A 27,932-nucleotide genomic window follows, 5' to 3' on the forward strand; every position below is an offset into this window, starting at 1 on the left:
GGAGACAACAGCTGTACCTACATACATTTGGGCTAATCTGGCAGAAAACCTTGAGCATTTGGGGAATTGGACAGAGCTAAAGGAATGAAACCGTGCAAAGAAATAGGAGAAAAACCAAATCTGGTTCCTTGTGTAGCAAAGCCAGGATAACCGGGAACTTCCTGTTACATGGTTTATCTACCCTCAAATCTTCTGTTGGCAGAATACCTTCAAAATCAATATGCATGGCATTTTAGGAATGTTACTGCACTGGTCTAGCAACCATAAGGACAGAAATAAATAAAAGGAAAAAGAAGAGTGTGCCCCTATGCAGTTATAATTAAGTATAGAGATTCACTAGCATGAAGGACCAACATCAACAAGACCTTGCTTTCAGTGACTTTAATGGACGGTTCATCTAAGTAAGAAAAAAAATAGGACTACAGGGTTAAGTCCAAACTAGAATGCAATTAATTCTCATTCTTTATGCAGTCTTCTATACAAATGACCAAGATTGTAATCTGTAAAGATGTTTTTGCACCAGTGTAAATCAAGACTGCACTGAAGTAATCAGAGTTATACAAGAATAAAAAAGTGCTGGAGATTAGATAAATAAGAGCATAAATATTTAGAAGTGTGTTTTTTCCTATAAATTCTGCATACTGAATTCTCATAGTAACTTGGATTTTATACTTATGCATATGCATTGACTTCAGTGGATTTACTCCTGATTTGCAGTGACATAAGTCAGTGGGAAACAGGCAGTGAGTATTTATGAAGAAGCTCCTTTAAAAACCAAAGGCTCACATTCTCAGCGATTCTAATATGGAAAATATTGTTCCTTAAAAATAAAAAAAAAAGGAAAAAGACTGCAACACTGTGATGAACTAAAAGGGCATCCATCCTTTGCAAGTCTGACTTCCAGAGATCTCAGTTTCTACACACTGCCCACATTACCAGTAAATAACAAAATGAGAGCTACTGGCAGTCTCCTGAGGTTAATAAATCACTTGACTTTTGGCACCATTAGAGCCAAACTGCTCCAATGGAAAACAATTAGTTTAAAAATAACGCAAGAAGAGCATAGAGGCTTTTATTTACTATGAATCCTAACATCTTATTCCTTCTGAATAGTAGTTCCTTCAGCAGCCATAACCATTTCTGCTGTAAATAACAGAGAGATGTGTCAAGTAAGAGCCAAAAATCCTTTTAGAATTCAATAGCGTTTAGGTCATTGGCACTCTATTGACAAGTGCTGAACTCTGAAACCATAATGATGCAGCTCAGCAACAGTGCATGTCTTGCCACTAATGAGGCACTTTTTCCATGAATAATTACTATGGACATCATCTCGGTTGCCAGGTACATAATACAAACAAAACTCCACACAGCCTTCGGTATAGCAATATGTCTGCTTGCAAAGGCTAAGGTATTCAAGGATGTGATCCAAGTTTTCAGCTAAGGGTGGGGGCAGACTGCTCAAGGAAATAATTTGTTCATATGCTTTCAAAATACAATAAATCAGGTTTGAGCTTAGCTGAAAAAAAAAAAAAAGGCAGTGGAGTGGGACCAACAGAAATTGCCGATATGGAAGTATAAATGAGTTCATGGCTTTATGTTCCAATAAATCTTACAACACATAAAGCTGATGAGTTCTAAAATGAGCTGAGACTCCCCTAAGAATGGCCTTCAGAGACTTACGAATTGTAAGTTTTATACTAGTTAAATTTTGTTCATTGAGTCCTTGGGCATATGCTACATACACACACACACATACTTATATGCAACAGTCTGTCTATGCATATAGTAAGGGTCCGCACAGAGAAAAGAAAGTGTTCGAGTCATTTTTTTACAGGCTTTATTTTAAACACATGCCATCAAAATCAATTCTTTTCTTGAATTTACAACGTGATTTGGAATGTGTCACATGCTTTCAGAGAGATGAGGAATACCCTCTCCAGTCCTACTGACTTCAGTGGGAGTCAAGGGCATGGAGTATCACCCTGGAATTGTTCAAAACTATTTAAGAGCAGACCCTGAATAGGCAATAAGGAAGAGAAATGATTCTGCAGTAGACTAGGGTACTATCCTGATATTCAAAAGATCTCAATTCAGTTCCATGTCCTATCACATACTTTCTCTGTAAGTATGTGATACCTTGACCGACCTCGGAGGAATCTGTACAGTGAAGCCTGACAAACTTCCTTATCTCACAGCAGCACTGTAAGGCTATACAGTAAGGGCTATGAGTCTTTAGCATGAGGCCTGTTGAGGAACAGCAGGAAAGGGATATTAATGCTTGTAAGGTAGAGTAAATTTATGCTTGTTTTTTCCTCTGAACTCATCAAACCAAAGTCAGCAAGGTTCCATATTTGAGTTATGGGCATTCTGGAAAAAGGGGAAAGCACAAGAAAGCTATTTGACTGGATGGATCACTATAGTAGGTGTTTTTCTTTCACTGTGCTGCTTTCAACCAAACTTGATACATTGTTTCTGGAGAGGTTCTTGTAACAAAAAAAGGATTGAAAAAATGGTATGACACTCCAATTATTGGCTGGGCTATGGCAGGAATCTAAGCAGGAAGGCAGTAAAGAGCTGAAAACACATACACAATACAGGCACAGCGGGTAACACTATCTATTATACGACCATACTTCCCATATAAGACCATATTTTACTTGATTAAAATTTTACTAAACTGTAGCTGTTTCAGCTAAAATATACATTCTAGGTGTCTGCCTCAGCCTTTTATTTGGATATCTGAAACCGGGACTTAAAATTTGGCACTGCAACAGCCTGTATGTCAAAGATGTACCCACTGCCATCTCAATGCAAATTTCCCAAATTTGCCAAGTTATAATACTTTGAAAGCAAACTGCACACCTTCTACAAAGACTTCCAGAGCTTACCTTAGCAGCCAAGCTCTTCAAAGATGATGTGCTCACTGTGCATATTTGAGTGTCTTATGACTACTACTACAGCCCTGAGCGCGTATACACCATCTTCACAGAAACACTGACTGTGTTCATACTTTCACAGTTCTTATATCGGATACAGAGTGGAACTGAACTAGAACTGTGAACAAGGGCATGCCTTTTTTGTATTTTCAGTGACACTCCCTCCACTTACTGGCACCAAGGTGGCATAGGCATAGAAGAGGAAGTCATTTTTTTCAAATGCACAGGTAACAGAAGCCTAGCCAAGAGGGAGAGAAAGCAGTCAGATTGCAGCAATGAAGGCCTGTGAGATTGCAAGCAGAGCATGGATTAAGAAAGACACTGTTACAGCACTGTGTGGGAAAGAGACTCTGAGGAGGAACTGTGGGAAAGGGAAAAGAAGCTGGTACTGGTTGGGTAAGGAGAGTAACAGTCGGTGAAAGAGATGGAGAATGAGTAAATTGGAAGTCAGCTGCTGGAGGGAACACCAGGACAAGGCAAGGAACTGAAGGGAGGTGGAGGCAGAGTCTGGACAAAAAAAGATGACTAGGAATCAGGGAAGGAAGAATAGGGGCAAGAAAACATACCTGACAAGGACCTGAGGAGGAGAACCAAAATTGGCTGGCCAAATAGATTGGGTTAAGGAGCCAGGTAAAAGGAAGACTTGAATGAGGGGCTGGATAGGGGAGAATGAGGTTGGATGTAAAGCACAGGGATTTAGACTAAGATTGGAAGTCACTGTGGATGGGGCAAGGGAGAGACAGACTGAATGAAGTGCCAAGAGGGGAGAACTAAAATTGGGCAGGCATGCCACCTGGGAACTGGCCAGCAAGCTCAGATGGGAAACTAGCACTGTCGGGGTAAAGAGACTTGGACTGAAATGAGAATGAGAAACTGACGGGGTGAAGATTGGGGCTCAGCTGGCAACAAGAACAGAATTAGGAGAAGGAACTAGAGCGGGGATGACTGGGGAAAACTAGAGGTTGGGACAGAAATATTTGAGAAAAAAGATAGAAGGGTGCCCACTAAAACACTCTTCTCCAGAGTCTGAAATGGAAAACAAGATTCCAGAATCTTCTCACCCCTCTGGGATCAACAAATACTGTGAAAACCACTGGCAAAGTCTTTCTCTCATCCCCCGCCAGTGCTGGTCCACAGTTATCAATTATTCTGTTCCATGCTGTGGATCTACGGACTTCACCCTGGCTGATCACTGATGTACATCTGGATGCCACATGACACAATTTGGGGGTTTTTTTACTTGATTTGTTTAAAAACAAGAAATTACATGTAAAAAACAATACAAAAGAATGTTATTAAGTGTGTAAATTCAAGCACTTTAGGAAGTTTGAACATATTAGAAAAAACAGTTGTCATTCTAACCTTTATTTATCCATCTCAGAGACAGTATGATGCAGTCTCTAACTGTGTGATCACATACAGTATCTGCCAAAGAATTCCTGGCTTATTTGTTGCACAAAACAGAGCTGCTCCAGAAATGTAGCCTGTAGGATGTCTGCTTCACGTATTAGACAAGTAGGAACATGAATCCTGAATAAGGTGTAGTATTACAGGAAAAGTGAACTCTCTCTTCGTAAAGGCAGGTAAATGTGGCTCTGGAAAATTGAATTCTATCACTGCCTCCAGTGGCTATTTAATGATCAAAGAGTCACTTAAGTGGACTTTTTACAGGTGGGCACCAACTGTGTGTTCAGCTTGAGACCCTAGTATCTGGCTTGAAATGCTGAGTACAAGCTGAACTCAATGGGAGCTATACCTTTAACATAAAATGCTTTATAATGTAATGAGAACTGAAAAATTTGGTCCTATGCATCTCAGATTGGGGAAATAAAATTCATGGCAAATTCAGACCTTTTTAGTGCCTCAGCTCCTTGTTCCACTCCTCCATTTAACAGCTGTGTTGTGAAGAAAGTGCTTTTGGACTCATCTACTACTGCAAAGCACACCAGGAAGGAACTCAAATAATAATTCTGAACAGTATGTAGCAAAGGAGGCATGAGGTTGCCATATTGTATGTGGAGGAGACAAGCAAATATGGAGTAGTTGCTAGTTAGTCCTGTGCAATGAAGAGGTTTGGTGGGGGGAAAATAGCACATGATCACATATTAAAGATTGAGTTAGAATACATGTAGAAAAGGGGGTTGAATTAACAACACAAGCTACTTTAAACTTCAGTATTTTTTAAAGTGTTTGATTTTGCAACCTTAAAAATGCTCTTCTGAAATAATTCCTGTCTTCAACATGTATAAGAATACATAGATACATTTGGACTTACCATCATACTTTGCTAAAACTGCTTGAACATCTGCATATGCTTGCAATTCCAGCAGAGCTTCTAGCAGGTTTTCATGGATGTTAAACATACTGAGCAGAGGAAACTCCTTCATTAACTAAAAACAATAATAAAAAAGAGTTAGATACGATGTCTAATTGAAAATATTCAGTCTTATTGCCCTTAATCATCAAGTATCCACTGATACCATTGGAAATACTTCTATTGGACTTCAGTGTGGTCTGGAAAGCCTCTTTGACATCAGCGAGCCTTGCATATACTGTAGTTTAATCCATCGGGCCCCAAAAGAGGCTTATCTGAACAACTCCCCCTCACTGACTTAGTCTCTTTTTGATAGGAAGGGATATTTTCGTACTGTAGAGAAAGGTATAATTGAACAAGCCTATTCAGCTAAGCTTACATATTTCCAAATTATCTGACATAGCAAGTCTCTGTTGGGCTTTGCAAAAAACAGAAAATATATAGGAAAGTCACAAAATGGTAAAATTAAAAAGATCTGCACCTGTTGTGTTTTGTATCTCAATTACTATGTTTCATTCATACATAGCAAACAGAACTCTGTAACAAGCTAATAATAGCTGCTAGACATATTTTTGGCCAATCCAGGTTAAAAAATAGGAGACAGTAGCAGAGAGAGAGATTAGATAGACCCTTAATGCTATTTTAATACTATAAAAGAATCCACAGCCGGTGACAAATGAACAACAACATCTGTAGTTAAGAGGCTCAGGAATTATTTTAGTATGTGCTAAATTGACACTGAAGTGCATCTGTTTTATGACTGATCCTTTGAGAAACACCAGAGATTCTCAGAATGCTAGCGGACACTTACAGCCAAATTTTACTTTTGAATATATGTGCAACTCCTACTGACTACAAGCCAACTGAGCTTCACATTTCTTCTCACTTGCCTTTTCAACTGACATCTTCTGGAAACTTTAGCACAGTTTAATGTCTATATTCTATTACCCAATTAGAATCATTTTAATTAATTTAGTTAAAGAACTTTCATTTTTTTATGTCAAACTGCTAATCTAGGACTTGTAAGAGGTTGTGTATTATATCTCTGGTATTAAGGGATCTTGACCATCATTCTGCTTTCATTCCTTTAGTGCATATCTTGCATAGAGATTAACTAAATGGCTATCCAATGATTGTCCCAGAATAGTGGCATCCCAAATTGGCATCAAATCAGGGTAGGCTACATTAACTCTGTTCCCTACCAGTTTCATTTCTTTCCAAGGTAAGCACATGTGGATGAATCATTCTAACTCCATTGCCCACTGATGGAAGTGTCTTGGGGAGGATGAGGTGACCAAATGAGAGTTAGGCCAACTTTAAAGATATTCAAATGTGTACACTGCCAAACTGGGTCCGCTACCAGCTCTAGGCCTGGGTTAATGCAAAGATCATGTGTAGCTACCTTTGCAACCCTTTGTCCTTTAGTTCTGCACTGGTCAGAGGTTATCTGAAGTCCCACCTCTTGGAGAAGTTTTTCAGTAGGTGTATACAAAAGAAATGCATCATTTCCACAAGTCCCTGGTATATGATGTACAATATAATGCACTAAGATCACTCATTGTGCTCATTATGCATCATACATGAAAATATTATGAGACCAAAATAACAGTTAATTAGAAATTGTGTGTAGTCAACCTAAAAACTTAAATTAAAAATGGGGGGAAGGGGGACCACTTAAAACCATATACCATGTCTGAAAAATTGGAAGAGATGATTAATTCACCTTTGAAGATAATTAGAGAGAAAAGGCAAATTATAATCTAACTGTGAGCAATAATATACCAGAGTGACCAAAAATGGTAGTAAGCCAGGTATCACACAGTGAAGAACATAGGTTCAGGGAATCAATTCCATTCAGGAAGAGGCTACTTGTAGACAAACAGTAATTCAAAATATAGGGTGAAATTCATTCTTCTACAGAGGGCCAAACATAAGTAACTGAAGTGAATTTATGCTGTTAACTAGGAATGAGCACAGACATTTGCTCTTGCAGGAGAAATTCTCCTGGGAACAATTTAACTCTAGTTGTTCCCAGGTTATTTTTCTTCTAGAATGGCCATTTTTGCTCTGGGAGAAAAATCCTGAACATCCATAGACTTAAGATTTCTCCAGGAAGAGCAGTGATTCTCCCAAGAGCAACTAAATGTCTGTACATGGCCATAGGCTGAAGTGATATCTGAAGTGGTATTTTGGCCCTCTCCAGAGCACTATCTGCACTACAATCTGAGGCTTACAAAAGTACTGCAAAGGAAGGCAATGTTTTACCGGTGTATATTTGTACTAAACTGGTAACACAAACTTCTGGTCAGAATCACAGCTACCTACAGGGATACTGAAAGAGCACACTGGATTTATGAAGCATATAACAGAGATAATAACAAACTCTTAAAGAGAAAAAAAAATCAATTTCAGGACCCTGAGGGATAAAAAGAACATGAACAGTTGATAGTTTGCAGCAGGAATGTCTTCTTTGCTTATCTATCACATTTATCCAAATGGTGCAGGGGGCTTGGTATTTATCTAAATGTGCAGGAAATTTGTTACTAAATGCAATCACTGTTCATCACAAAAAGACCCAAACAATTTTGGATACAATGTCAGATAATAGGATTTTTCAGTCAAGGAATCGGATCAGATTCTATTTAGCTGTTTTATAATTTCTTTGGGATTTTTAATTGCTTATAGAAAAGACACAATATTCAGAATGAATTCTGAGTTTCTTTGTTGCTTTTTTTTTCCCCCAGAGGCAATGTTTACAGTAGGGGCTTATAAAATAGAAGCCAGTTTTATAAGAACTGCAGGTGGATATACCTCATTACCTACAGAATCATAGAAAGAGACAAATGTTTAAATAGTGTATACATTTTTGGTATTTTTAATTTAAATGTTATTTTAATTTAAAGCAGTAAAGGACCAATACCATTTTAGTGCAAGGGAATTTAATTTTTAGTTGTTTAAAAATATGTAACAAGAAGAGGCATCATATTCTGGTTGTGTGTAAACACTAGAAGGAACATAGTTTCTGTTATTGATACAGCATATATGCCCTTCTTTTTATTTGTGCCTAAAGAGAACAGCTATATGTTCTAACCATGGTCCAGTTGATAATCATATGAGTTATGCTCGCTGAAGCAGCAGTGTGATGAAACAACCAATCCTTCCATTATACAATACAGGGGGGTCACTATGGCCCAATTCCAAAGCCCCTGCTCAGACCATTTAAATCTTATAAGTGACTTACAAAATTTAAAATGGGGAGCAGTACGGAAACTGCCTTTCTCAGTAGTGTAAATAGGGGGGAAAAGCAGGGCACCAGCCCCGGGTGCCAATTTACAAGAGGCGCCATACTGGCAGCATCCAAGAGTCTGCACCATGGTACTAGTAACTGGAGTGCTGGGACACTTCACTACAGGAGCAGCTTATAGGGGTACAGAGATGACGCTGCGGCAGCAGCACTGAACCAGTCTTTGAGTCTCTGGAGCAGGCAAGACTTACTCTCTTCCCTCCAGACAACTCTGCTCAGGGTGCAAAAGTTGCAGGTTACACTTCTGCCCCTTCTTACTTTTTATAATCATAACTGAAGTCTGAAGATTTCTTATTAGAAACTGAGGCCCAGTATGGCCTTGCAAGGGTCTATGGTGACTTAAAAGCTAATAAAATGACAACATCATAGCAAAAGAATGAATCAAAAGCAGGCTTTGAGGTGGCGGGGGGGGAAGACATTTCTATTCACTACGTAAAGCAGTGGTTTATGTCAATATTGATTTAACAGAAGTGAATAATTAACATTTTGAAGAAAATCATTCTTCATTCAAAATTCTGCATTCTGGTCATTTAATTGTCATTTAACATATTAGCACATGTACAAAAGGAGGAAAATAAGATTGAGTCAGGAAATTCCAGATCCTTCCAAAGCAAAGGGGATGAAAGAGGGGGGAAAAAAACCCTCCTCTTGGGGGGAGAAAAAAGAGAAAAATTAATTTTTTATCTTTATAAATCAAATAAACAAATTTCACATCTCCGATTTAAAAATTTGTTGCAAGTTTTTAACCAGCTGTCACAGGGCACTTTAGATGCCTGGCTCCTACAAGAGTGGGAACTGCTAGGGAAAGAGCCCTAGCAGTGAGTAGGGAGCCCCAGCTGTGGGTTACCAGGGCAACCAGAGTGATCCAGCTGCACCCACCTGTTACAGGTCAGCTGACAGGAAGGGGCAGAGCCTGGCTCACATACAAGTCCCAGGCGTGAGGCCAGGAAGGCAGTTCCCTGCCAGCTGCCAAGGGGGAAGGAGCTCTCCCAGAGCAACCAAAGGGGAGAGGCCTGTCTGCAGGAACCGCTTCTGTCACTGTTGAGGCATGGAGTATTCCCCGGTAGGGTGACTGATGTTATAACCGGGTGGTTTGGATTTTATTTTATAGCCCAGGGGCTTGTGTTTTGTTCGCTGTTCTAACCGGAGGTTTGGGTGAGGCCTCATAGGGGACCCACAGCAGCGTGGGGGACCCAGCGAGCAGAAAGGGCGCAGCATTGGGGGTGCACGGACCCCAGCGCCAGGGAGGGCGCAGTGCAAGACAAGGCTGCGGACAGCCCAGGGAAGACAAGGGGGCTCAAATTATAACAAGGCCCAGACCAAACGTCAGTACCATCAGCGAGGCTTGGGCTGCAGTGTAGGGGAGGAAAAGGAGCTGCAGATAGCAACCCCTGGCATTGGGGCAGTAAATGGGCAGCCTCTCGCTTAATCACATCTATTAATCAATTAACAACAAGGCATGGCAGGCGAGAAGGCGGGGGGTTGGCCTATAACAGGTAGGCTGGGTCCCCAGTAGACGGACCCTGAAGAGGCGCACCTGTCACACCAACCTATGTTGTACTTCGGTTTGAATAGACTTCTCTCTAAAAAATGCACTTCCCAATTCAAAAATAGCAAATCTAAAGCTTCTTCTATGAAGCAAAACTACCATAATCAAAATGTTTCAAGTCTGCCGAAGACAAATGATGTCTTCCCCTCTGAATTCTTGATTCTTTCCCTCTGAATTCTTGACAGGGTACTTCGCTGAAAATTTCTGAAATTTTCATACAGAACAGAAACAACTGTTACTGGATTTTCTGAAGCTGCCAGTGAATAAAAAAAATCCATTATTCACCCCAGCCTACATTGCAACACCTGCCTGAGGCAGTGCTTTAGGAAAAGTTCCAGACACTACTTGCTCCAAACACCAGAGAGGTGGATGGAGCAGTTACAGTTATATTTATTTTCTATAGAAATCTCATCATTTCTTTGTTTGCCACGAAGAAAATATATCTGGTAAGACCCGAGGGCCAAGTCTAGCACTTTTACATACATGCATATACTTCGCAGAGAAAGGTACTACTTTTCAGGTGTAAGGATGGCAGAATCAGACCTGAAGTAAATGATGTAATACTCAATGAGCATGTTACACACAGGCCCCTCAGGAAGATGGAATGATCATCTCCAGCTCCTTAAGAATGACTAAGACTAACATGCAAGAAGAAAATGGAAGAGGCAGCAGCTAGTTACAGATGTCCTGAGGCCAGTAAAACTCTTCTTGCTCTGTTTCACTTTACTTCTCACTGACATCAACTATTGATTTTTTTTTTTTTTTAAATAAGATTCTCTCAGAGTGAAACTTTGCATCACACAGCAGCAGAGTAAAAGTCATAGTCTGGTCTGCCTGACCTACAAATCTATAGGTTTTAATAAAGATTTCTGCAAGCTTTCTGGCTCAAAGAACTCACTCAATCTTCATGAAATCAATTTATGCTGCAGTTACAAAAATAATAAGCTGCAACTAGCCACTCTTCTTCTAACATCTGCTGTAAGCAAGCCAGAGCACATGGTTTATTAGAGAGAACATGTGTTCACTTAACTCATATATGAGCCTCAAGTTGTGGACTATACAGCTTGTTTTTTATTTTTAATTCTTTTCAGGCATAGTATGAATTGGTTTTCCAAGAAATCTGCCAGAAAGTAAAACTACTTTAATGGAAGCATTATCAAGAAAGATCAGCTTTTAGACCCTGCAATGAAATGAACAGTGTGGAAGACTGCAACAAAGGCAACCTGGAGATGCTCACTACAGGCTAAATGTCACTTCTCTTCGAGGAGCAGTGAAGAAGTGAGCTGACTCTTAAGAGGAATCCTATTCCCTCCTTCTCTCCACTAGGCATATAAACAGGGGCATGCTACCTCTGAGTACCAGGAACAGAGAAGCACAAATGCCAGGGGGGTAGTGCATCTCTCCTTGACTTAGATGCTTACTGAGGTTGTGCGTGTGAGATACCAATCTACTTCCATGTCAATAGATTTGTTTTCAGAGAAGATGTAGATCTACATCACATAATTCACTTCACCTTTTTTTCAACTCTTTTCTAATCTCTCTTTTAAAATGTCTGTAGTGAAAAAAATTACATGCTTCCTTTTTAATGGTAACGCCACAATTCAAGAAAAAAAAAGTTCTCTTGTACTAAGTTACCAGCTAAATATCAATAAAATATGCACCAGGCCTTAACAAGGAATATTCCATATTACCAACCAAAAGTTTCCTATTAAAGCCAATGCATCTTATTAGCAGGGAGCCAGGTTTTCTCTTTCCTGTGGAAAAACAGATTTTTCTCCTTTAAAAGAGAAAAACTTGGGAAACTGCAGGTTTCCCCTTCCAGGCTGGCAGAGTTCCAGCCTGCAAGAGGTTGCTTAGGGCTGGGGGGAGCAGGAGGATAATCAGAGATAGGGGGTGCCACATGGATGTGCACACACATACATATTCATATAGCCTGCAATGCAGCCAGGCAGTGTGGTAGAGAGCAGCTATTGCGGGGGCATAGGCGACATGTGGGAGTGCAGGGGGGGCACAGGTGACACAGAGGGGGGAAAAACTTGTGAGCAGACTGAGGTGGTGACAGCATCTCGTGGAGCCATAGATTTTGCAGTCAGTGTTCTCCCTGTAATATGTTGATTAGTGCAATTTCCAAAGGAGATCCAATATATATTTGTATATCTTACTGTCTTAACCATGATACATCTTAATACTCCATAATTTACTACTTTATACTAAGCCAGTTCTTACTAAACTAGATATAGGGCATAAACTGTAGCTTAAAATTGTTTTCTTCGTGAATAATATGATGATCTTCATGCATCAATTAGCTATGGGACTCAGAGGAAAATGGAAGTGGATGAATGATCTTTTGTATAGCCCAGTGTTGACGCATTTATTCTCAAAAGCCTCTATTTGAACTCCTATTTTTTTGCAACAGACAATATGCAGCTATTCATTGTTTATTGCTCCCAACAAAACAACAAACATTTAGTGTGCCATATTCAAATGAATTCATGAATGCTAAGATACTTTTAAAGATTTGGTTTAATTAAAAAACAAAACAAGATGGAGAAACTCAATTCAGACTCTGGAATTACATCCCAGATTTTAGTATACCTGTTCCTTTCACTGGTATCTGTAAAATCTGTATGGGAATTATACTACTGTATTGGTACTATAATACTTAGGATATATATGTATGGCCAGAACTGAGAGTCTAACACTTGTCAGGTGTGTGGATTCTTGGTTTCAGCTGTGTATGTGGCACAGCTAGAAGAGAGAGCCCCATCAGGCGCAGGACTCCTGGTCCCAGCTGCACCTCATGGTTAGCCAGGACAGCCCCGACAGCTGTGAGGTGCTGCTGTGGTGTCCCAGTCGTGGGGATGCATGGAGTACTCCATAGCTGGGAGATCGCAATGGCTGGCAGATTACAGCAGCTGTGGTCTCCCACCAGCAGACTGCCTACACGTGCAAATTAAAGCTGAATAGAAACCAGACAAAGTTATTACACATTTCTGAGCAGTAATTTTGTAGTTGGTTGGACATTTTTAAGGTGCAATAGTTAACTTGCATGTGTAGCCAGTCTAAATTTATTGTGCTGTTAATAAAGTAATCACGCAATAGATATAACATGTAGAAGGGTCTTTAAGTAAGGAGAGTTCCAACACACACTAGCTGTAAGCTAAATTACTAACTATAAAGAAGCTACCTGACTGATACTAGCAGTTACACATCTATATTGCCAAGGCTGGGAAGATAAAGACCAAAAGTAACTGGCAGAAAGGGACAGAAAAAAAGGGCTGTTGTAAGCAGAAAGATACACATATAGGTATGTGAGGGCTCTGCAGGAGTGAAGATCAGCAGAGAGCAGGGAGGTCCAGAATAGTTTATCTAGGCTATGAATAGCCATATTATGCTTACACACAGATTATACATAAGGAAAAATTCAGTTTTAATACAGCTTCCTAAATGCTGCATTCCTGTAACAGGGAATCCTTGCCCTCTTATTGGAAGAAGGCTGAGAAGACAAGCAAAACCTGTGAGGGCCTTTGTGGCCATAGGGAAAAAGGAGACAGACTCTACAATCACCAACTGCCCTGCCACAGGTTTCACAAGTGAATCGCAGCAGGGCTGAAAGTGCAAATGAGAGACCACTGTGTTCATGCCGAGTGACTGGACAAAGAGGAGGGAGTTATGGATATAAGAGGCTTGCTCTCAGGCCAGCATGGTCACTTCAGCCCTGGTTGGAGAAGGATGGGGAGACCCCAGGCAGGCTACTGTAGAGCCAGAAATCACAGGAAGAGTCTGCAGGCATGCAAAGAAACCTTTTTTTGTGTTCTCAATTCACCCAGGATGGGTAGGATTTTAGTTCAGGTTTATTCCTTGTATTGTGAAGATATGGATGGGCTGCCTTTTCTTTTCTTTTTTTGTTGCAGTCAGGATTGTAACATCCAGTGGAGAGTGGCTGTAGGGATGGTTACAAGACCATGCAGGGGCAGCAGAGAGACACTCCGGGTTTGGCCCTGCCAGGGAGAGGGCACCATAGAGAGAGTGAGAGGAAAAGAGGGAGACTGGGGCATACTAAAGCCTGACCCCATAAAAGATAAAGACCAAGGCCGAGAAGCTGGGCCAGAGTAAGCCAGAGTAATCTGTGGGCCAAAGCCAAGAGGGCTGGAGCTGGCACAGGAGAGTGAAGGATAATCAATAGGGCCATGCAAAACAGCTGTGTTTTGATTTCGTTTCGGATTTGACCATTCTGGAGGACAGTGATTTGTTTTGGTATTTCCGATCACTGCCCTGTTTCGTTTCAGCCTAATCTGTTTTGGAGATTCGGCTCTGCTGAATCTCCTCCGAATCTGTTTTGAACAGGCTACAAGGGAAGCTTTGCATAGCCCTACCTAGCCGGGTGGGGCTTGGGGCCCCAGTGGGGAGCAGGACTGGGCCATGGATGGCTCATCCAGGGAAGGGGGAGGGCTGCTGCCCTTGGTGCAGGCAAGGAGACCCCCCGCGTGGATCTCTGATCCCTGTCATGCCAGATCGCAGGGCAGGGAAGCAGCGCAAGGCAGCGAGCAAGACTGCTGGTCCCTACTGTACCGGGAGCAGAGACTTGGAGCTGCACAGAGCAAGCAGCAGCAGGGAGGAGACCCCAGTGTGGATCTCTGCTCCCTGTGAAGCCAGGTTGCACGGCAAGGATTCCCTAGCCCCCAGTTTGATTCCCCAACTCTCTGTTCACATTCCTCCAGCTCTTCCCGGGGGAGCAGGCCCCCAGATCTGCGTGCTGGGCGTCATAGATTTCATAGACATTAGGGCTGGAAGGGACCTTGGGAGATCATCGAGTCCAGCCCCCTGCCCAAAGGGCAGGAAGTCAGCTGGGGTCATAGGATCCCAGCAAGATAAGCATTTAGCAGGCTGCTGATGCAGGCTGGGGCCAATGGCAGCACTGCTGTCTTCCCGGTGCCCAGCACAGGCTGTGCTAAGCAGCTGCTGCTGGCCCCAGCTTGCAGTGGCAGCCTGCTGAAACCCTGCATGCGGATCTGGGGGCTTGCGCCCCCCAGAAAGAACAGGAGAAATGATCAGAGAGCTGGGGAATCGAACTGGTAGCTGGGTGTCAATATCAGAACAGTCCTTCCCCCTCTCTTTCCTCTCCCTCTTCTTAGTTTTTGTTTCCCTGCAAGCCCAGCTATGAAACTATGAAATTCTCTGAAACATTTCTGAAACATTTTGGAGTCTTCCAATTCATTTTGGACCTGTTTCAGAACCTTCTATTTCTATTCAGATTTGGTGTTTCGGGCGCCAAAACTGTCCGAAACCCCTCCAATAAGAAATGGCTGCCAAAATTTCGCACAGCCCTAATAATCAAGTGACACCATGGGCATGGCTACAGCAGGGAATAGAGACCATGACTTGAACCCTTAAGGCTTCAGTTTGGCCCACTAGGGTCATGAGTTGTGACCACTGATGTTGGCTTGTGCCCACTGGGCATAAGTAGTTTTACTGGGTACATGAACCATTAGCAGAAAAGCAAGCAAGGGTCTGGTGGAGGATTTAGGGCCCAGAGGCCAGAGACTGAGTCGGTCTGATAGGCACCAAGAGCCCACTCCAGGACTCGGGAGCCCAATCAACAGAAAGGGAACATCAAGGTATGACAGGGAAAATAGTAAGGGGTTGGACCTGGAGCAGGAGCAGAACAAGGACAGTCCACAGAAGGTATCATGGCAGACCTTCAACAAATAAATACTGATTTATTTTGAAGAAGCTGTTTCTGTGCCACTGTAAGTTTATTCTATCACAAGTTTCTGGAGAAAAAGGACTTACAGAGGTCAAACAATTTTTTAGACCTTTTTTGGTAAACAAGAAGCAAATATCAAGTGATTCTCAGCCAGGGTGCTGCAGGATCCCTTGAGAGGCATCATGATGCACAGCCCATGAGTAAGAAATGTAACACTCTCCTCCCTCCATCCGGCTTCCCTGCACCTACTGCAGCATCTCTCAGACCAGTGGTGTTCCTGGCTGCTCCTCTGGGGACTGCTGCGATTGCTGCCCTTCCCTGTCCTCCAGCATGTCTGTGCTGCTCGCCCCCACACTGAGCAGTGCATTTTGCTATAGGCAGGCAGATGGATGTGTGGATGGAGCTGCACTTTTCAAGCCATTTCACCCCTCTGACTTCTCCCATAATCCCAGGGCCAGTGAGAGCGACTGGGGGGCAGATGGCTCTCGTCACTGGTATGCATGACTCCAGGGAACCAGCCTCAGTTGCAAGGCCCACCTTTGTAGATGGTGTTTAGATCTTCTATAATGCAGTTCCTCTATTTCTCTTTTAATTTTTTTTATTTCTTTTTATTTTACCTTTCAGTGGCTGACTTCCATCATTTCACCACACTTTCCCCACCCCCATTTCATTACCACCCCCACCCCATTAACTCTGTCTTCCAGCTTCATGTTCCCACCTCCCCATAACCCATCTTTCAGCCTCCCCACAAACTAGAACAGGGGTAGAAACCTGTCCTGGCTCACCAGCACTGTAGTGGCAACTCATAGCTGCAGCTCCTAGGCAGGTCCCTTGCTTGCTAGCCCTCTAGTGGCAAGTCACAGCTGTGAAGGTAGAGGACAGTCAGAGAAGGTTTTTAGCTTTAAGGTGCGACTGCTCCAAACTCAAGCTAGTAATAACACAGATCGACATTTGAGCAGCTCAAAGTGGAACATGTAACAAGACCCATGAATACCACTTTGCAGTAGATGCTAGCAAATGGTTTGAGTCTTGAATTGAAGGAGAGGGAGAAATCAAAGCATATGACCAATACTATTCAAAACTTCTTAAGATAGTATGGTACCACTTTCAAGCCTTCAGACAACCCAGCCTTTTAAATCACCTTAAATATTTAGGGCAACCTAAGTGTTTAAAACAAATCATCACAGACACCTAGTAGCACATGCTTCCCTAAGAATGTAAGCTGCTTTAAGTCATTAAAGTTGTCTGATGCCTGCAGACATGCATCAATATGTTCATCCCCAATATGGTCACTGCACACTTCAGTCAGAACATACACGCATGCAACATTTTCAGAACTAGGTCCCTAAAAGCTGAACTCCTGGGTCCATCTGTAGGTACCATAGTTTCAAAAATGTGAACTCCTTGATGCTTGGACTGGTCCTAGATACAAGCCTGGAAACACTGGAAGGGACCTCTAGGGCCAACAAGGTCTAGTTCCATTTGCTAGAAGGCATTTACTCAAAAGTTACTAAAACCTTATCTGCTCCAAGTCCTCACTGAAGAACTTCAGGACTCAAAACCAGAACTCGAGAGTTCTGATAGGCCAGAGGTTAAAAAAAAATGAATATTTTGTAACCATAAAATGTATTTTGTTTTCATTCACTTCCAGATGTAATGAAAGTTTAGAAGGGTTCTAATTTTATTCCAAACCTAGCCCTTGCACCCATACAAACATTTTTTTCATACAGCATCATTCATACAGATTATCATATTCATTTTACTTTGACACAGCTGGAGAAAAGAAAGTTCAAATTAGAAAATGTCACTCTCATAAGACATACTTGCCCTTTAGGGACAATAAAGTAGCCTCCAGGGCAAGCACTCCCCATTTAGTGGTGCTGTAAGAAGTACCTGTTGCTGAAATGGGCTGGTCAAGTGGTCTGAAAAGGGCAGGCTGAGGATTGTGGGGAAGACTTTGATGCCTGCTCATGTTCTGGAACTGAGATCAGTGCTCCAAAGGGGAGGGTGAACAGGAGCTGCCCTCCTCCCCAAGCAATATAAGGTACTACAGTCCCTATAGCTCCTGGAAATTTAATTTGCTCTGCCAACCTCAGTAACTGATTTTCTTTAGGAAAAGGAGAGACTTTCAAGGAACCACAAGAGCTGGGAAGTTTCTCCCAGAAGACATAACACATGGTCTTTATGTCCTTTCACATACGGATTTTCTATTTTAGAGGAAAGGGGCAGAAATGGTACAGCAGACATCTGTGGAGGAACCATGACACATTCCAAGAGTCTGAAGCAAGAAAGAGCCTTGCGGCTCTTGCACAAAGGAGTTGCAAATCAGAACCTCTGGGAAGAGGCAGAACTGATAACTGAATGTTCTGGTATGGAGGGATTGGTTTTGTTTCATCTCCTGAAGAGGGCCTGTACTTGGGCTTGTTTCAGCCTGTCTCAGTCATGGCAGTGACATGATTTCTGCTGTCTCTCCTTTTATGATTATAAATCACCTTCTAAGGAAACCTTGTCCTAGGATCCAGATGGCTTTGAAATGAATCCCTAAATGATAAATGTATGACATTCACTTTCCTGAGATATGTTCTAAATCAAGGCTGTCCAACAGATGGTCGGCAGGTCCACAAGGGGTTAGCATACAACCCCCAGGCTCCCACCTGGCTGCTATTGTCCCCTGCTCTGACTGCAGCAGCAGCCAGGGTTTGGGGCTCCCCCGCCCTCCCACTGTCTGGTCCAGCTCCGGGGGGAGAGGTGCAGCACAGCCTGTAGTGCTGGGTGAGCCAGCAGTCTGGAGCTCCTGTGCAGCGCACCACAACAATGGAACCTGGGAGCTTCAGGTGAGACAGGGATCTGTATGGGGGTGCTCACCCCAACGTGTGTGGTACATCCAAGTAGGGAGTGCCTGCCTGTGGGCACAGTGTTGGTTGATGGGGGAATGGCTACCCATCCACCTGCACATGGTGCAGAGGAGGAACCTGCTTGCTCGCACAGGGTTGCAGCGGGGATGGGGAGCAGTTGCCCACACACAGTGCAACACAGGGAGGTGCCTGACCACTCATGTGGGGGATGCAGCAGGGTGAGAGAGCACCAGTTTGCCAGTGTGCAATGCAAAGGAGTAAGGGACATCTGTCCACATGTGTGTATGGTATGCTGCCACTAGTGTGGCTCCTGTGGCGTGCATCCCCTGCTACTTACAAGAGGGACAGCCCAGTTCTAAACTATTGTTCATCTTCATGAACTTCAATGATTTGTTCAAAGATCATTCACCTCACTCTCTCGGTTCACTCTTATTTTTCAGTCACCTTAGGCCATGTACAGGCATTATGTTTCTATTGAGAAAGTTGCTGCTCTCCAAGTAGAAACTAGGCATACAAGAATTCAGTCATAATTTCATAGTTGGTAGGTTTGGAAGGGACCTGAGCAGGTCATCAAGTCCAACCCCCTGCCATTGGCAAGAAAGAGTACTGGGGTCAAACGACCCTGGCAAGGTGATTATCTAACCTCCTTTTGAAGACCTTCAGGGTAGGAGTGAGCACCACTTCCCTTGGAAGTTGGTTCCAGATCCCAGCCACCCTGACTGTAAAGTAGCGCCTCCTGATGTCTAGTCTGAACCTACTCTCAGCCAACTCATGGCCGTTATTCCTAGTTACTCCTGGTAGTGCTCGGGGGAACAGGGACTCTTCCGTTCCCCGCTGGTCCCCCCTGGTAAGTTTATAGACAGCCACCAGTTTCCCTCTCAGCCTTCTCTTGTGGAGGCTGAACAGGTTCAGGCCCTCTAGCCTCTCCTCGTAGGGCCTGCCCTGCTGCCCACTTATCATGCGAGTGTCCCTCCTCTGGACCCTCTCAAAGCTGTCCACATCCCTCCTGAAGTGTGGCACCCAGAACTGGACGCAGTACTCCAACTGCGGCCTGATCAATGTCGCATGGGGGGGAGGATCACCTCCTTGGACCTGCTCAAGATGCATCTATGGATGTATCATAGATTTCATAGACATTAGGGCTGGAAGGGACCTCGGAAGATCATCGAGTCCAGCCCCCCACCCGAAGGGCAGGAAGTCAGCTGGGGTCATAGGATCCCAGCAAGATAAGCATCCAATTTGCTCTTGAAGGTGTTCGATGTATGTGCTTGAACCACCTCCGATAGCAGGCTGTTCCAGACCTTGGGGGCTCGGACAGTAAAGAAATTCTTATGTCCAGCCTGAAATGGTCTTGTAGTAGTTTATGACCGTTTGACCTCGTCATCCCTTGGGGTGCTGTGGTGAACAAATGTTCCCCCAGATACTGGTGGTCACCCCTGACAAACTCATAGGTGGCCATCAGATCACCCCTGAGCCTGCGCTTTTCCAAGCTAAAGAGCCCCATGGCTCTCAGACTGTCATCGTAAGGTCTGTTTTCCTGACCTCTGATCATGCGTGTGGCTCTCCTCTGGACTCTCTCAAGCCTCTTCACATCCTTTTTGAATTGTGGAGCCCAAAACTGGATGCAATACTCCAGTTGTGGCCTCACCAAGGCAGAGTACAGGGGGAGAAGGACATTCTGGTTTGCTTGAGAAGCATCTGTGGATGCAAACCAGCGTTTTAGTCACCTTACCAGGCACAGCATCACACTGCAGGCTCATGTTCATCTTGTGGCCAGTGATGACCCCCAAGTCTCTTTCTTCCGCAGTGCTAGCCAGCGTAGCATTGCCGAGCTTATAAGGATGCTGCAGGGTTTTTCCCCCAAGGTGGAGAACCTTGCATTTTTCAGTGTTAAACACCATCAGGTTCTCATCCGACCTTTTGATGAGCCTGTCCAGGTCAGCCTGGGTCACCCGCCTGTCTTCTGGTGTGGATGCTTTGCCCCAAAGTTTGGCGTCATCGGTGAATTTGGCCAGTCCACTCCTGACTTCAATGTCCACATCATTAATGAAGATGTTGAACAATATGGGTCCAAGGACAGAGCCTTGGGGGACCCCACTGGTCACAGGGCACCGTGATGAGTAAGTTCCATCAATTAGTATCCTCTGGGTCCGACCACGGAGCCAATTTCCCAGCCAGCAGATCATGGTGGACCCAAGGCCACAATTGGCCAGTTTCACCAAGAGGTGATCATGGGATACCAGATCAAAGTCAAGATATATGACATCAATCTCTTCTCCCTTGTCCAGGTGATAGGTGACCTGGTCATACAAGGACATAAGATTGGTCAAGCAAGACCTACCCACAACAAACCCATGCTGGTTATCCCTTAGGATGTTGGCGTCGGACAGTTCATTAAGGATGGCCTCTTTAATAAACATTTCTAAGATCTTCCCTGAGATAGAAGTCAGGCTGATGGGCCTGTAGTTAGCTGGATCCACTTTCCTCCCTTTCTTGAAGATCGGCACCACATTGGCCTTCTTCCAGTCTTTGGGCACTACACCAGATGGCCAGGAGTTCTCAAAGATCTGTGCCAGGGGCTGGGCTATGATGCTTGCCAGCTCCTTCAGTACCCCGGTGTGTAGACTGTCAGGGCCGGCTGACTTAAAGGTATCCAGCTTCTCAAGATGTTCCTTCATGAGGTCAGCATTTCTGGAGGGCAGGGGATCTCCCCCCACCCAGACCTCCCTGTCCTGTAGAGGGCATGGGCGTCCCATGGGACTGATGAAAGACCGACGCAAAGTACCCATTTAATAGGTTGGCTTCTTCCTGGGCATCAGTTGTCAGTTGCCCCATCTGGTTCAGCAGGGGTCCAATGTTGCCCTTGCTTTTCCTCTGGCTCCCCACATATCTGTAAAAGTCCTTGAGACTCAAAGCTAGTTGGAGTTCAGTTGCAGCCTTGGCTTTCCTGGTTTGCTCCCTGCAGGCCCGTACCAGTGCAGAATAATCCTCATTGGAGGTGAATCCCATCCTCCATCCTTTGTAGGCCTTTCTTTTTAGCCTCAGGATGTCTGCTAGGTCCCTGGAGAGCCAAGGGGGCTGCTGTGCCCTCTTGCTACCTTTCCTCCGAGATGGAATAGACTTAGCTTGTGCATTGAGGATCGCTCCCTTGAGGAGCAACAACTCTTCTTGAACTCCCCTCTCCCTGGGTTCATGGTCCCTTAGGGCCTGAGTGACAAGCCTCCTAAGCTCATCAAAGCCGGCTTTCCTGAAGTCAAGGACTTCTGTGTTGCTGACTGACTTGCCAGCTTTATGGCAGATGGTGAAGGTAATCAACTCGTGGTTGCTGTCACCCAGCTTCTCATCGATCACTAGGTCGCTGATTAGGTCACCCCCAGTAGCCAGTACCAGGTCGAGCAGCGCTTTGCCTCTCGTTGGCCCATAGACTTCTTGAGTCAGGTAGAGGTCATCCACGTGCGAGAGGAAGCTTTGCGACCACTCGGATTTTGCTGAGTGAACCTCCCACGAGATGTCCAGGTAATTGAAGTCACCCATGACAACCATGGTCCTTCAGCATGCGGCCTCAGCCAGTTCCTGGGCAAACTCCTGGTCAAGCTCAGGACTTTGGGTGGGAGATCTGTAGTAGACTCCCACCATTGTGTTCCCTGTGCCATGTTCCCCGTGGATTTTAACCCAGAGGGTCTCCAGTCATCCACCCTGGTCACCAATATCAGCCTGCAGTGACATGTAGCTTTCTTTAACATAGAGAGTTACCCCCCCCCCGCCTCTTTTATCTACACAATCCCTCCTGTACAGGGTATAGCCATCTATACCTGAGGTCCAGTCATGGGTGGAGTCCCACCAGGTCTCTGTTATCCCTATGACATCATAATTATTTGCATTGAGCAGGAGGACAAGCTCCTCCTCATTATTCCCCAAGCTCCTGGCATTTGTGTACAGGCAGGCAAGTGTCCCCTTGGGGGCTCTTGCCTTGCCCACAGATTGTACCAGGGCTGGGCTCCCTTAAGTGCCTTGGCCCGCTGGCTTTGCAAGGGTTACTCAGCAGGCCAGCAGTGGTGGTAGTTCCTCCCATCTCCCAAAGGGTTTAAAGCCTGGGGGAGCAGATCAGCCAGTCTGGCTGAGAAAGCCTCCTCCCCAGGGGAGAGAGGTGGAGGCCATCTCTTCCCAGCAGCTCGCTGCCTCTCTTGCCAAAGAGTAGGCTGTGGTCATGGAAGCCAAAGCCTTCCCAATGACACCAGCACCACAGTCTTTGGTTCACTACGTGAATCCTCCTCTCCCTCCTCAGCCCATAGCCCAAGACTGGGAGGATTGATGAGAACACCACCTGTGCCCCCAGACCCTTTAGCCCTGCTCCCAAATTCCTGTAGCACCTCATGACCCAGCTGGAAGCGCTCCGAGTCATGTCATTGGTGCCCATATGAATAAGAAGCATAGGATAGTGGTCTGTGGGCTGCAGGAGCTTTGGGATCTTCTCTACAATGTCCCTGATGCGGGCCCCCGGGAAGCAGGAGACTTCCTGGGCTAAGGGGTCGGAGTGGCAGATTGCCCCCTCAGTCCCCCTCAGGATGCAGTCTCTCACAACAAATACCTTATGTTTTGTCTTGGGAAGAGCGGGGGCTGTAGCTGCAGTTGTGCCTGTGTTGCCTGTGGGAGCTGGCAACTCAGCAGGCTCTGCTGGAGCAGCAAGAGGTGCATACCTGTTGCTAAGCTCCAGCAGGGCGGGGGCCACCTTGGTCCATGCCCCTGACTGGACGGAGTGGGAGGTCCTGGAGTCCTCCTTTGTCCTGGAAGGAGACCATGGTCTACCCTCCAGCTTCCGGGGGAGAAGGGCCTGGCAGTAGGAGTCAATCTCCTGCTCACAGTCCCTGATGGCACGCAGTCTCTGGACTGTGGCCTGGAACTCCTCCAGCTGATGCACCAGAGACCCCAAAAGGGAGCAGACCCCACAGAGGGAGGTGTCCATGCTCCTGGCCACCAGAGCCTGAAAAAGGGACAGGCAGCCCATGCAGTCGAGAGCCAGGGGCCCCGTCTGCATGGAGCATGGAACCAAGGGCTCCGTCTCAGTGGCCATCTCTGAGGTGCCAGAGGCGGCGGCCGCAGAGCCCGAGGGGACCCTTGGGGTGCGACGTGTGCCCATCCGTGTCATGCCTCTGGTAGGCTGGCTACAGCTGGGACTATCTACCATGACAAGATGCAGTTAGCCTTACTGACTGCGTCCTCACATTGGCGGCCCACGTTCATCTTGGAGTCAATAGCAACTCCAAGATGCTTTTCTGCCACTGTGCTGATGAGAAGGGAGTTCCCCAGCCTATAGGTATGCTGCTGGTTCTTTCTCCCTAGTTGCAGTACCTTGCATTTGTCAGTATTGAAACCTATCCTATTCCCATCTACCTACCCCTGTAACCTGTCCAGATCTAGTTGTAGCCTGTCCCTCTCTTCTAGTGTGCCCACCTCTTCCCACATCTTAGTGTCATCCACGAATTTGAACAAGGTGCTTTTCACCCACTCGTCCAAGTTGCTGATAAAGATGTTGAACAGTGCGGGCCTGAGGACCGAGCCCTGGGGGGCTCCATTGCCTACTTCCCTCCAGGTCAAAAATGACCCATCCATCACTACTCTCTGGGTGTGGCCCTACAGCTAATTTGTGACCCATCTGACTGTGTAGGCATCGATGCCACAGTTGCCTAATTTTTAAATGAGAATGGGGTGAGAGACAGCGTTGAAGGCCTTCCTAAAGTCCAGAAAGACTACATCCACTGCGAAACCTGCATCCAAGGATTTTGTGACCCGGTTGTAGAAGGCAACCAGGTTGGTCTGACAGGACCTGCCCCTAATGAACCCATGTTGGTTGCCTCTAAGCATAATCTCCCCTGCTGGTCTTTCACAGCTGGATAATTTTCTCAAAGAGCTTCCCCAGTACTGAGGTAAGACTAACAGGCCTATAGCTTCCTGCGTCCTCCTTCCTCTCTTTTTTGAAAATGGGGACCACATTGGCCCTTTTCCAGTCCTCTGGCACCACACCAGAGCACTATGAGTGCTCATAAAGCTGTGCCATGGGTCCCGCAATGACCTCTGCCAATTACCTCAGCACTCTGGGATGGAGATCATCTGGACCTGTTGATTTGAATACATCCAGCCCCACCAGAAGTTCCCTAACTAGGTCCTCCCTGACCCTAGGCCTGGCGGTGCCTTTCCTGAGTCCGTCCAGAATCCCGGTTAGGACAATGTCCCGGTCCCTGCTCAGAAAAATGAAGGCAAAGAATTTGTTAAAGCGGTCAGCTTTATCATCTGGTCCAACCACCAGATTGCCAAGCGTGTCCTGCAGGGGCCCCATGTTACCCGGTGCCTTCTTTTTACTCCCTATGTATTTAAAAAAGGACTTCTTGTTATCTTTGATCCTGGTCACTAGTCCTATTTCTGTCTTTGCCTTAGCCTTCCTAACAGCCCCACTACAGTCTCAAGCAATGATGGCCCCTCCCTTCCATTAGGCGTATGCCTCCTTTTTAGCTTTCAGACATTCCTGAATGCCAGTCAAATTCTGCTAGGAGAAACATGCCACCTCTGGGAGAAAGATCTTGCAGGTGTCCACCTAGAATAGGGGTGGGCAAAATGCAGCCCAAGGGCCACATGCGGCCCACCAGGCCATTCTATCCAGCCTGCAGGGCCCCTAAAAATTTTAGAAAATTAATATTTATCTGCCCCTAGCTAACTGTCATGTGGCCCTTGATGGCTTGCCAAAACTCAGTAAAGCAGCCCTCTGCCCAAAATAATTGACCGCCCTGACCTAGAATATCTCACAAAAAAGAACGCTTGTACGCTCCCCTTCCAGTCTGCAAAGCCCTCGCCTACTACTCAGGCTGGGGAATTCTGATCTAGGGAGCAAACAGAGAGCTTTGGGGACTCAGAAATTTCCTCCAGTAGGAATGAATACTAGTTCATGTCCTCAGTAACCCCTGCACCAGTGTTCACCACCTAATATAAAAGTATACATGCACAATGCAGAGCTGTTAATGCATTTCACTGCAGTTCCAGCTGCAGGAGTCAAACCCGGCTCTGAACTCAAGCCAAAGGCCATCTCCAGCTGATTTCCTGGTCATTCAAGGTGGGCAGTCAAAGGTGTCTACATCATTCAAATCACTATGCAGTCAAGATGAGAAAATGTTCAACTTGTCTCACGATTTTTCTGTTACCCTGTGAGTTCAAAAGTGCACAAAGGCAAAGCTGCAGCATGAATCATGAAGACTTTATTTTAGCACCTTAGAGGATCAGCCACCATCATGTCACCTCTTGCCAAATTAAACTAACTCCCTCAGAACACTCATTATTAAAACCTTTTTACACATGCAACATTACAAATCAAACAACAGGCTTTTCAGATTGAGCTGTCATTAAGGCCGATAAGATTTCTGAGCCATTTTGTCTATCCTATGTGCATGGGGCCCTATTCTATATGGACTGGAATAAATCTGGAATACCTCCATGGACTGCAGTGGAGTTGCTCCAGATGTGTGATAACTTAAGTGAGATCATTTAGCACACTGTACATAAAAATGACAGGGTGCTGGCTTCTACACTAGAAACACAATAAATAGTCTTTCATCAGATGTATAAATAAAGCAATACCTACATATAATCTAATTACGTATCTCTTCTATGTAATTTGTCTGTCTTAGTATTTCTAATAAAGTCAATGAACCAAATCAAAGTAGCACACCATCATCAAAACAATTCAGGTTCTTCAAATGAGTTGCAATGCAACATTGTCTCCAAGTTAATATCAGCAGAGTATTTTACTCAGCAGTCCGTAGCAACAGATTAATAACTGACCAGCAACTCCTCCTTTTTAATATACAACAGAAGTATTTTCAATTAAATATTATGTAACATATTCATTCCACTACCAATCTGTGTATTTATTTAAACTCAAAATCGTATTTAAAACAATGATAGTTCATTTACCAGGTCTTTGTTTACATAGAATTCAAACAATACAAAATAACCCATCAGCAATATTACCACAATGGCCTCATATGTGCAATAAATTAATCTTCCTCTACCTTTTTTATTTTCTCAAAGTGTCAAGGATTTACCGTATGCTAATCATATTTCTCAGATGGTGTCATGCACCTCTTGACACTTCATATTCTTTGTGTTCCTCATCTTGAAAAATCTGGTTTCAATCTTTCAGCTACAAACGGGGCCTCCACTCCCTCTCTCACAACATTCAAATTCAAAAGAGTATTAAGACTACATTGAAAGGGCACTTTCAGGATAAATAAATCCCCTTCTATTCCCATTAATCACGTATAACCCATCAATATTATAAGAAGTTTTTATACCCTCCTCATAAAAATACCATCCATATCTCCCATGAAGGGATATCAAGATTGAATTTATCCCTTTCAGGACCCTGATACACATTCAAATTAAAACTGGGTAGAAATTAGCTATAGAGTTGTTACACATTTTAAAGCACTAACTTTATAGTTGATTGGCTCTTTTTATAGCTGGATAATCATTTTTATTCTGTGATAATTACTTTGCATGAGTGGTTGGTCTAAATTTATTGTGCAATTAACCAGTTCATTATGTGATAATTACTTTCCACATGTGGCAGGTCTAAATTTATTGCACAACTGACCAGTTAATTGTGTCATATATACAATGTGTAGCAGGGGCCTCCAGAGAGTAGTGCTGGATGGGTCAGTTCCCCCCTGGAGGGATGTGGGTAGTGGTGTCCCCCAAGGCTCTGTCCTTGGACAAGTGCTGTTTAATATCTTTATCAGTGATTTGGATGAAGGTGTTGAAAACACCGTGTTCAAATTTGCAGACAACACTAAACTATGGGATAATTAACACACTGGAGGGCAGGGAGTGAATTCAGGCAGATTTGGACAGACTGGGGAAGTGGGCAGATCAGAATAGGATACAATTTAACACGGATAAATGCAAGGTGCTGCACCTGGGGAGAAAGAATCTCCAACACACCCATAGACTGGGAGGTACCATTCTGAGCACCACAGCAGTGGAAAGAGATCTCGGAGTCCTGGTTGACGCAAAAATGAACATGAGCAATAAGCAAAGCTAACCACACTTTCTTGTAGGTGGATCACGAGCAGGTCTAGGGAAGTGATAATTCCCCTCTATGCAGCACTGGTGAGGCCGCAGATGGAGTACTGAGTCTAGTTTTGGGCACCGCACTTCAAGAGGGATGTAGATAACCTTGGGAGGATCCAAAGGAGAGCTACTCATATGGTTGAGGGCCTG

At 44.6% G+C, this 27,932-nt stretch overlaps 1 protein-coding gene across 6 annotated transcripts in view; it reads right to left on the reverse strand.

Annotated features, from left to right (window-relative positions):
• The window catches only part of ST7 (suppression of tumorigenicity 7), a 215,039-nt gene that overhangs the window by 51,494 nt on the left and 135,613 nt on the right, over positions 1–27,932 (reverse strand). For all 6 annotated transcript variants that reach the window (XM_090042229.1, XM_090042228.1, XM_090042227.1 and 3 more), the window contains one exon: positions 5,212–5,326. In XM_090042229.1, coding sequence (XP_089898355.1) covers positions 5,212–5,326 — 115 coding nt within the window. The remainder of the gene's footprint in view (positions 1–5,211; positions 5,327–27,932) is intronic.

The sequence above is a fragment of the Crocodylus siamensis genome, chromosome 4 (assembly GCF_052110815.1).
Source record: "Crocodylus siamensis isolate JL-2025a chromosome 4, ASM5211081v1, whole genome shotgun sequence".
Lineage (NCBI taxonomy): Eukaryota > Metazoa > Chordata > Crocodylia > Crocodylidae > Crocodylus > Crocodylus siamensis.